The sequence below is a fragment of the Amblyraja radiata genome, chromosome 31 (assembly GCF_010909765.2).
Source record: "Amblyraja radiata isolate CabotCenter1 chromosome 31, sAmbRad1.1.pri, whole genome shotgun sequence".
Lineage (NCBI taxonomy): Eukaryota > Metazoa > Chordata > Chondrichthyes > Rajiformes > Rajidae > Amblyraja > Amblyraja radiata.
This window is the reverse complement of record NC_045986.1, coordinates 20,275,999-20,286,955: the sequence shown is the minus strand read 5'-3', so window position 1 is coordinate 20,286,955 and position 10,957 is coordinate 20,275,999. Positions and strand designations below refer to the sequence as shown.

At 42.5% G+C, this 10,957-nt stretch overlaps 1 protein-coding gene across 1 annotated transcript; it reads left to right on the top strand.

Annotated features, from left to right (window-relative positions):
• The first annotated feature begins 1,837 nt into the window (after positions 1-1,837).
• LOC116990433 (guanylin-like) lies at positions 1,838-10,286 on the top strand. Its single transcript, XM_033048091.1, has 3 exons — positions 1,838-1,908; positions 4,720-4,906; positions 8,067-10,286. Exons 1-3 carry the CDS (start codon positions 1,843-1,845, stop codon positions 8,150-8,152), a joined length of 339 nt encoding a protein of 112 aa, XP_032903982.1. The 5' UTR covers positions 1,838-1,842; the 3' UTR covers positions 8,153-10,286.
• Positions 10,287-10,957: the final 671 nt, after the last annotated feature.

The window sequence follows — 10,957 nt, the reverse complement described above, 5'->3', positions numbered from 1 at the left end:
AGTGTGGGAGGAAACTGGAGCTTCCCGGAGAAAACCCACACAGGTCACAGTACAAACTCTGTACAGACAAACACCCGTAGTCAGGATCGAACCTGTGTCTCTGGCGCTGTAAGGCAGCAACTCTACCGCTACAATACAGTGCTGCCCTGCGCCACACTACTGCCCTATGTCCCTCGTGGTTTTATATACTTTTATAAGATCACCTCTCAAGCTTCAGGGGAAATTATTTTATGGGAGTCATGGTTTCAGTTTAAAGTGAACTCAAAGACAGAGATGACAAGCCAGTTTTAAACTGCCCGGGTGACAGAGGGGATTCATGAAAACGGCACTGTTCTCAATATTTTATGCTTTCCTTTTAATCATCCTCCCTCACAGATTTAAATGTCTTTGTTTGTGTTGTTTCTTCCTAATTTCCCTCGTAACCTATCAACCAAATTACTGCATCACCAGCTCCCTCTCTGCCTACGCAGACCTCATTATATCAGAGTTAAATATTTTGTCCGATCGTTCCCTCTGCTACTTAAAACCAATTTACACACTTAGTGCATTCATGTGACGTACACAGTGAAACCTCCAATACTCTACTGTCCGACTATTGAGATAGACACAAAAAACTGGAGCAACTCCGCGGGTCAAACAGCATCTCTGGAAAAAAGGAATAGGCGACCTTTCGTGTCGAAAACTGCTTCTAAGATAGGGTCTCGACCCAAAATGTCGCCTATTCCTTTCCTCCAGAGATGCTGCCTGATCTGCTGAGTAACTCCAACTTTTTGTGTCTATCTTGATTTAAACCAGCATCTGCAGTTCCTTTTTACATATTCAGAAATCTCACTGGTTTGGTATGTGGACCCACAGACAATGTTTGCTTCACTCCCCTTCCATTCATCTTAGCTCTGGTTCCTGCTCTCTCAATTCACCTGAAAGTTATAGAGTCATTGAGCCATATACTGACACAGCATGGAAACAGGCCCCTCGACCCAACTTGCCCACATGGGCCAACATATCCGAGCTACACTAGTCCCACCTACCCATGTTTGGCCCACATCCCTGCAAACCTGTCCTATCCATGTGTTTAAGAAGGAACTGCAGATGCTAGAAAATCGAAGGTACACAAAAAAGCTGGAGAAATTCAGCGGGTGCAGCAGCATCTATGGAGCGAAGGAAATAGGCAACGTTTCGGACCGAAACCCTTCTTCATGTATCTGTCTAACTGTTCTTTAAACATTAAAAGTCCCTGCCTCATCTTCATCTGGCAGCTTGTACCATAACACCCACCACCCTTTGTGTGGAAAAAGTTACCCCTCAGATTCCTATTAAATCTTTTCCCCTTCACCTTAAACCTATGTCTTCTGGTCCTCGATTCACCTACACAGGGCAAGAGACTCTGTGCATCTACCTTGAAAGACAAGGTATTAATAGCAATTTGCCAGTCCAGCAACAGCCAAGATCCAAGTGTGTGAGTCAATGCCAATGTATTACTGCAGTGTACACATGTATATGTGCATGTATTGTGAATGGTTTCTGCACACATGCATGTTTTACATGCGTACATAATACATATATACGATGCACATTTTGCCGTACATTTGCCATCTTTATCCTGTAAAACCCAGCTCCTTGGTTGAAGGCTATTGGAGAAGCTCTACTGCCCATGAGAGCGCGGCTGATAATTATAGACTCTTTTCGGATTTAATTCGTTCCGTGACACAGTTGGAACTGCCTCAGACTGATAAACATTAACCAAGACTTTAAAAGACCTTCGGAGCTTCTGGCAGTACAGAAGCCACTGCAACTCACCTACTACCAGTTAGCGTTGAACTCCAGAGGTCAGCGACCATGAGAATGCTTGTAGCTTTGGCACTGTTCTTTGCCTCTCTGTGTGGTGTCTCCACTGCTGTTTTGATTCGGGTGAGCATAATTCTCTCTTAACATTTGCAATGTGCTTTATTGTGCTTTATATTATCGCTGTGTTGTAGGTTTGTATACGCAGTGTGAGGCAATAAAGAAAACATCAGATAGACACAAAAAGCTGGAGTAACTCAGCGGGACAGGCAGCATCTCTGAAGAGAAGGGATGGGTGAAAAATAACATTTCACTGGCATCTGCAGTTCCTTCCTAAACATTACTACACAATGTTCCAGGGTGTTTTACAGTCACTTGTGTGTTATACGGTAATGTAGTCACTATTGCAGGAGATGCACGGTACTGTACAACCATATGGTTATATGGTTATATGCAGCAACCTGCACCATAGATACATAGATAGCTGGACAATAGGTGGAGGAGTAGACCATTCGGCAGTTCGAGCCAGCACCGCCATTCAATGTGATCATGGCTGATCATCCACAATCAGTACTCCGTTCCTGCCTTCTCCTCATACCCCTTGATTCCGCTAGCCATAAGAGCTCTATCTAAACTTCTTTTGAATGCATCCAGTGCCTTCTGAGGCAGTGAATTCCACAAATTTACAACTCTGGGTGAAAAGGTTTTTCCTCATCTTAGTTCGAAATGGCCTACCCCTTATTCTTAAACTGTGGCCCCTGGTTCTGGACTCTCCCAACATCAGGAACATGTTTCCTGACTCCGGCGTGTCCAATCCCTTGATAAATTATTATGTTTCTATAAGATCCCCGCTCATTCTTCTAAATTCCCAGTGAATACAAGCCCAGTCGTTCCATTCTTTCATTATATGACAGTCCCGCCAACCCGGGAATTAACCTCGTGAACCTACGCAAGTCTCACCAAGGCACTGTACAACTGCAGAAAGACCTCTTTGCTCCTATACTCAACTCCTCTCGTTATGAAGGCCAACATGCCATTAGCTTTCTTCACTGCCTGCTGTACCTGCATGCTTACTTTCAGCAACTGATGTACAAGGACATCAAGGTTCAACACAATGCCACTCAGCAAGGACTAGATCAAAGATAGACACAAAAAAGCCCTCTGGAGAAAAGGAATAGGTGACGCTTTGGGTCGAGACCCTTCTTCAGACTGAGAGTCAGGGGAGAGGGAAACGACAAGTATGAAAAGGTACAGAGACCAAATGAATGAAAGATATGCAAAAGAATAAATCAAAGCCAGCAACAATGATCAAGGAAAGGTGGAGCCCACAATGGTCCATTGTTGGCTGTGGAGAAGGTGATAACGAGTTATATGTTATATGTTATATGGTTATATGGTTATATAATACAAACAGTGAACGATGATTGCTAAGGTGGAGGAGGGATGGAGAGAGAGTTGTAGGGTTACTTGAAGTTAGCAAAGTCAATATTCATACTACTGGAAGCTGCCTAGCGAAATATGAGGTGCTGTTTCTCCAATTTTTGTTTGGCCTCACTCTGACAGTGGAGGATGTCCAGGACAGAAAGGGAAAGGGGAGTTAAAGTGTTTGGCAATCGGGAGATCAAGGAACGATTAGATCACCTGCCTTTAAGGGATTCCAACATCCGTAAAATTTTGTATTTGTTCTAGGGATAGCTGCAGAAGATTAACTATTGAAGAACGTGTGTCATAAATATTTTTATATCTACTGCAGATGACAGATAGAGCTTTAGATACATCTCATCTGAAAGGCAGCACCTCTGACTCTGCTGCTTTGATCTCCCAACCACTATGTTCTATTGCAAGCCATTCAACGTATATCAAATGGCAAGATATGCTGTATATCTGCAAGCAATTGAAACCATTATGAGTTAGCAGACCATTGAGCACATTTTAGTGCAATACGATCAATCCTAATCCCAATGTGTTTCCTTGAAAGTTATTCTCTTCCTCACACCTCCCGGCACGGTGGTTCAGTGCTAGGGTTGCTGCCTTACAGCGCCAGAGATCTGGGTTCGATCCTGACCTCGGGTGCCGTCAGTACGGTATTTGTACGTTCTCCCCGTGACCTGCTTGGGTTTTCACCGGGATCTCTGGTTTCCTCCCACACTAAAAAGACATACAGGTTTGTAGGCTAATTGGCTAGGTGTAATTGTACATTGTCCCTAGTGTGTAGGATAGTGTTAGTATGCGGGGATCGCTGGTCGGTCTGGTCTCAGTGGGCCGAAAGGCCTGCTTACAAGCTGTATCTCTAAACCAAACTTAACTAAAACTATCACTGAGACAATTTACAGTGGCCAATTCCTCTTCCAGCACACCCTAGGGATGTGGGAGGAAACCGGAGTACGTGAAGGGAACCCTTGCAGTCACAGGGAGAATGTGCAAACTCAGCACGGTCAGCAGCCCAAGTCTGGATTGAACCTGGGTCACAGGAGCGGGAGGCAGCGGCACCACCTGCTGAACCACAATGAAGGAAAATGAGAAATGGATTTAAATGGAGGGAGATGTTGAAAAGTCCAGATGAACATAAGGCTGCACGGTAGAGTTGCTGCATTACAGCGCCAGGGACCGGGGTTCGATCTCAACTACGAGTGCTGTCTGTACGGAGTTTGTACGTTCTCCCTGTGACAATGTGGGTTTTCTCCATCTGCTCCAGTTTCCCCCCACATTCAAAAGACGTACAAGTTTGTAAGTTAATTGTCTTCGGTAAAATTGTAAATTGTCGCTAGTGTGTGTAGGATAGTGTCAGTTTGCAGGGATCGCTGGTCGGCACGGTTTCGATGGGCCGAAGGGCCTGTTTCCACGCTGTATCTCTAAACCAAACTAAATTAAAATGTGGATTGCAAATGAACTTGCAGATCTGTAGCTAAACACTGTTGTTTTTTTCCCCCTACGAAGTTGGGAGATTACCAGTTCCAACTGAGCGATGTTACTCAACTGAAAGGGCTGATGGACGATGACATGTATAAAAACTCTCGCTTCTCCTTCTCCGCCATCACTGATTTGTGCAACAATCCATCCCTCCTCGACTCCTTCAGATCCATTTGTTCCAAGACCGATGCTCCTTATGTCTTTCTCTTGCTGAGTAAGTAATCCCAGGATAAGTAGCCAACCGGATATTTTGTAATTTTAACAATTATATACGGATTATTTACGGGGAGCGCTGTAGGGATATGAGACACATAAGGAGGCACCTCGGCCAGCCATGTCTACGTTGACCAACAAGTAGGCATTTAACCTCATGCCATCTACTACTAGCACTTGGTCCATAGTCTTGCATGCATGTTAGGCCGGATGCTTTATACAACTTGTGCAAGCACCTACCTTCTCAGGCAGTGAGAGTACAGTCTGAGTGTGCACTCAGTAGCCCTCTTTCTGGGGAATGATCTCCAGGGATTTTCTTGTTTATATTTTAGCCAGAGCTTCTCAGGGTGGAGCAAGAGCTAAGTTTGGTATCTCACGAAGAAAACAAAATGGGAAACGGGTTTGACCTCCCATTGAAAGAGTTTATGTTTGTTTTCAATTAGTTCCTAGTTTAGTTTAGTTCAGAGATACAGCTCAGAAACTGGCCCTTCGGCCCACCGAGTCCGCTCCGACCTGCGATCCCCGCACATTAACACTACCCTACACACACTGGGGACAATTTTATATTCTATACCAAGCCATTAACTTACAACCCTGTGTGTTTTTGGAGTGTGGGAGGAAACCAAAGATCTCGGAGAAAACCCATGCAGGTCATGGGGAGAACGTACAGACAATTGTATGACAATTGGTTTGTATCTTAGCTCCATATACCCAAATGGTTCCATAATCTTGGATACCCTCGCCTGACAACATATTGATACTCCATTAGCACTTCTTATTAAGTACCTCCTGCTTCTCCTACTGCCCCCTCCAATTGTCTTAATAGATTAAGAGGGGAGGAGGTAGAATATAGAACATAGAAAAGTACAGCATAGGGATATAATGTCCAAGCTGAACTAATTTCACCTACTTGCACATGACGTACATCCCTCCATTCCTTGAACATTCATGTGCCTATCTACAAGCCTCTAAGACACCATTATCGTATCTGCCTCCATCCCTATCCCTGGCAGCATGCTCTCGACACCCACCACTCTTTGCGTAGCCTTGTCCTGCTCAAGGTCATAATGTCATAAGGAATAGGAGTGGAATTAGGCCATTTGGCCCATCAAGTCTACTCCGCCATTCAATCATGGTTGATCTATCTCTCCCTCCTAACCCTATTCTCCTGCCTTCTCCCCATAACCTCTGACACCTGTACTAATCAAGAATCTATTTATCATCCCTCATATCTACTTTAAGGGACCATCGAGGACTGTAATGAACACTTTGTAACTTTGTCAGCGCCCTATACATGGAGACTCTTTGCATACCTTGTGTATGGTATGCAAATCAACAAATTTCGCTGTGACATGTCACATGTGATAATTAAGTGTCAATCAATCAATCGATTGATCGAATGCTCAAGGTTATGGAAAGTGTACATTATTAATATCTAGCTGGTGCACTCTTTTTTCCCCAACTGCACCACAGGGTGAAAGGTTTTTATTTTATCACGTTTATTGTTTGTAGATTTTGTTTCCATTGCTCTTCTTGGATCTTTAAAAAAAAAATTTAATTAAAAAAAAAATATTATCTTTATTAGAAACAATGTACAGTCGTATAAACCATGGCATATAACATAATACATTTTGTGTACAACTTCTTGTTTTAAATTTAACAATATAAAAATAATAGACGCAAGGAAAGAAGAAAGAAGAAAGGATTAAGGAAAGTAGTGATGTGTAGGATCCAAAAGTTAACAATTGGTAATTTGTGGATAGATAGAGAGAAAGAGCCCACAGCGAGGTAGAAAAAAAGAGAAGCCCAGAAAAGCAAGAGCAAAAAAAAGAGCAAAAGAAAGAAATATATAAAAATAAAAAAAAGGAGAGAAAAGAAGAAAAAAAAAGAAGAGAGAAAACAGAACAGAAAAGAAAAGGGATATACCTACTTCATATCTTTCCACACCCCACACCTAGTTCTGAAACGGTTAATTACCAGAGTTATGTTGCACCATATTATACTTGTAATAAATCGATGAAAGGAGACCATATCTTTAAGAATTATTCTGATTTTCCTGCTTGAACGAATCTCATATCTTCGAGATGTAACGTTTCAGACATGTTTGTGATCCACATTTTGAGCGTTGGGGTCGGTGCATTTTTCCAAAATTTGAGCATAGGTTTTTTTGCCGTTATCAAACCATAGTTAAGGAAACAATTTTGAAATGAAGTTAGCTCAGAGCAGCCTTCCATTGTTCCGAAAATAATCAATTCTGTGTTAGGGTCCAATTTTATTTTAAATAGTTTTGAGAAGATTTCAAAGATTTCTTTCCAAGATTTATGAAGTTTTATACAAGATACGAAGGAGTTGCTTCTTGAGATAGACATTTATCGCAGATAGGGGAGACATTTGGAAATGTTTTATTCAGTTTGGTTTTCGAGTAATATAGTCTATGTAAGATTTTAAATTGGATTAGGATGTGTCTAACATTAATCGATTCTTGGATCTTTTTGACCGTGCTAGTTTCCTGTAGTTTCCTGCGATTTCTGCCACTCATTCCAAGGAATGAGATGAACATCAATAAACAACCTCAGATGCTGAAAATGTGAAAAAACTCTGGGAACAGAAGGCTAAGTGGCAGTTATGCAGAGCTAACCCCACTTCAGATAGAAAATGTTTCACTAGAACAGAGGAGGAGAGAAAAATTCTCCTCTAAGGTCTTTAATGTGAAACATTGATTCAGTTTCTCTCTCCACAGATGCTGCGTAACAAACAATTCCACCATTTTCTTTGAGATATCTCAGGAAATGTTAATAAGTCGTTTTGAATGGAACTCAGTATGTGTGGTTTGTAAAGCAATTTTGACTACTTATGGGGCAGCACAGTGGCGCAGCGGTAGAGTTGCTGCCTTACAGAATACGGATGCTGTCTGTACGCTCTCCCCGTGACCACGTGGGTTTTCCCCGGGTGCTACGGTTTCCTCCCACACTCCAAAGATGTACAGGTCTGTAGGGGTTAATTGGCTTTGGAAAAGATTGTAAATTGTCCCTAGTGTGCATAGGACAGTGCTAGTGTACGGGGATCGCTGATCGGCACGGACTTGGTGGGTCGAAGGGCTTGTTTCCGCGCTGTATCTCTGAACTAAACTAAAACTAAACTTAATATTTTTTGCTTTCCAGAACAGATTGCTGCGAACCCATACTCTTGTGAAATCTGCGCATTTTCTTCCTGCGTCGGCTGCACTGCTCCGGGCCCGAAGGTGTAATGCAGCTTCAATATCTGCACGTAACCAACAGGACATTAACCGGAAAAGCATCTTGTCTTAAATTCTTTAATGAGCCAGTTTTGTCACTAGATGTACCTAGAGCTGTGAATTGTCATCAGCAGTGTGTGAATGATACCAGGTCCACATTGACTAAGACCAGATCGACATTGCACAAGCAAAAGCATCCCTTTAAGGATCCAGTAACAATAGAGCACCATTCTATGTTTAACCTCCACGAACTTATGGAAGTTATTGCTGGAGGAATATAATCTTGTCCCTGTATATTTTCAAAAATGTAATGGGGGTCTAATTACTAACCACAGTTTGTAATTGTAGAGTCATGGAGTCATACAGCGCTGAAGCAGGTTAGAACATAAAACATTTAAATGCACAGCACAGAAGCACATCTTCCACTTTGTCCATCGAGTACCAATCTACATTTACCCCATTTACTAGCATATTCTCAAAGTGCCATTTACTAGCACATTATCCAAGACCTCCTATGCCTTGGCAATTCAAGTGATCATCTAGATAGTTTTTAGATGTTATGAGAGTACCTACCTCCTCCACACACTCCAGCAGTGAATGTCACAGTCCACCCAACTTCTGGAAGAAGTTCTATCTCGCATCCCTTCCAAACCTCTTACCCTTACTCTAAATCATTGCCTTTAGATTGCTTTGCTATGGGAATGCATTTCTTACTATCTACATTATCGCATTGTGAATTGTTCCCAATCAGGAACCCCTCAGCCTCTCTGCTCCAAGGAAAACAATCCCATTCTGTCCAGTCTTTCCCCATAACTGAGATGTCCCATCCCTGACAATATCCTGCTGAATTTTCGCTGCATCCTTTCCTATAAAACTCCCAGGAACTGTTCACAGTACATCAGCTGTGCCCAAACCAATCTTTCATAAGTTGACCATAACCTCCCCGCTCTTACAGTCAGCACTCTGGCTAAGGGTGGCAAGTATCCCATGTATACGTGTACAGATAAAAGGGACACAAGGAGCAAGCTTTTCACACAGGGTATAGTGAATATGTGGGATGAACTGCTAGGGGAAGCTGCAGAGGTGGGTACAATTACAATGTCTAAAAGATGTTTGGATAGGTACATGGATGGACAAGGTTTAGAGGGATATGGACCAAGCCCAGGTGAATGGGACTAGCTTGGATAGATCTTCTCTGGCATGGACGATTTGGGCTGAAGGGCCCGTTTCTGTGTTTTGTGAATCTCTGATTTTACTGGTCAAGTCACAATACAAAGAAATAATCATTGATATCCTCTGAATATGAAGGAGGTATTTATTTGCTACCAATAAATCTAAGCAATTATTAATAATAAATTATTTTCAAAGTATAGTATGGGGTAACCCTCATATTTCCCTCCGTCTCAATCTTGTTAATCAATGAGATTATCTGGATCTCTATTGTCAAAACAATGTGTGCACTTTCTCTTTTTATATCATTCAAATGCTTCCGTGGAAGAGCTCAGTACAACCAATAATTAATTGAAATATCATCCACCTTTCGTATGATGTAGTGGATTAGTAGACAGACTGGGGCCTGCATTGTTTCCAATGGCTCAGTTTATGAGGGAAAGTTCCTCACACCTTTTGTCTCTTAATTGACAACTGCTGCAAATTAAGAATTTCAATAAAACACCCTTGACTCTTGACTCTAGATCTCACCTCGCCCGATCAAAGACAATACTAAACGACACCAGTAAATCCCGTAGGTTTTCTTTCTCTAGTGGATGTATGGCTGATAAATACAATAAAAGAGAAAAGCTGCCCTATAGCATAGATTGGTTATTTACTGTGTGTTAAGGGCCTGCCCCACTTGGGCGTCTTTTGCGCGTCACGCAGATGGCGCGAAGATTTTGTACATCCCAAAATCCTGGGGCGCCTCGCGAGACAGCGTGTCACTGCCTAGGTCACCACGCAATATGCAGGCGTAATGCGCACCATGCGCGCGTCGTGCCTCGTGATGCCTAAATGATGTTGCGTAAATGACGCACAAATGACGCTCAAGTGGGACAGGCCCTTAAGTTGTATACTGTACACGTATTTGGAGACTGTGGAAGTGATGTTTTTATATGGGCGACAAAATAAAGAATGTTTAAGAATGATGAAATGTCTTTGGTCTGTGCCTTTCTCATGCTCAAATTGCAACAACGTCATTTTATATAGGGTTTCCTATTGGGCTACAGTTTCAATGCAGGTTACTATTGATAAAATGAGTGTAAAAATTAAACTGAATTTTGACTAGAATGTTAGTCTTCCTTATCAAGGAAATTCCATGATAGTATCTCGGTTTGATGTAATAATTACAAAACAGCATTGACATTAATTAAAGGAAAGACTAACATTTTGAAACAGGCAGAAAATGGTGCGTTTTTTTCGGCGACTTGCCGGCACCCGTCATAATCGCAGCTGGTCGCCGGAAATGTTCAACATGTTGAAAATACATCGGCGACCAGAACAAGGTATGACTACTCACGACCGTACATGCCTCACCCCGCGACATGCCCCAAAGAGCTGTACCTTGTTCTGGTCGCCGCTGGAATTTCAACATGTTGAAAATTTTCGGCGATCTGCTGCGACTATGACGGGTGCTGGCAGTCGCTGAAAGAATCGCGAAAATGGGAAAAGGCCCTTAAGGTTACCAATGGTTAAGCAGTAGTGGGAGAAACTGTAATGCTTAAGGTTAAAGATATCAGATCCAGTCCTCCTTGCCTCTTGTGACAGATCAACCCAACTGCAGAATGTCAGGGAACTTCAGTTCCAAGTTTTCTAATGTAGAAC

What these genes read in the sequence shown, in the direction of transcription:
- LOC116990433 (XM_033048091.1), top strand. Translation starts at nt 1,843, where the DNA reads ATGCTTGTAGCTTTGGCACTGTTCTTTGCCTCTCTGTGTGGTGTCTCC. An exon ending in CCACTGCTGTTTTGATTCGG is followed by an intron (nt 1,909 to 4,719) that starts GTGAGCATAATT and finishes CCCCCTACGAAG; the next exon opens with TTGGGAGATTACCAGTTCCA. An exon ending in TTATGTCTTTCTCTTGCTGA is followed by an intron (nt 4,907 to 8,066) that starts GTAAGTAATCCC and finishes TTTGCTTTCCAG; the next exon opens with AACAGATTGCTGCGAACCCA.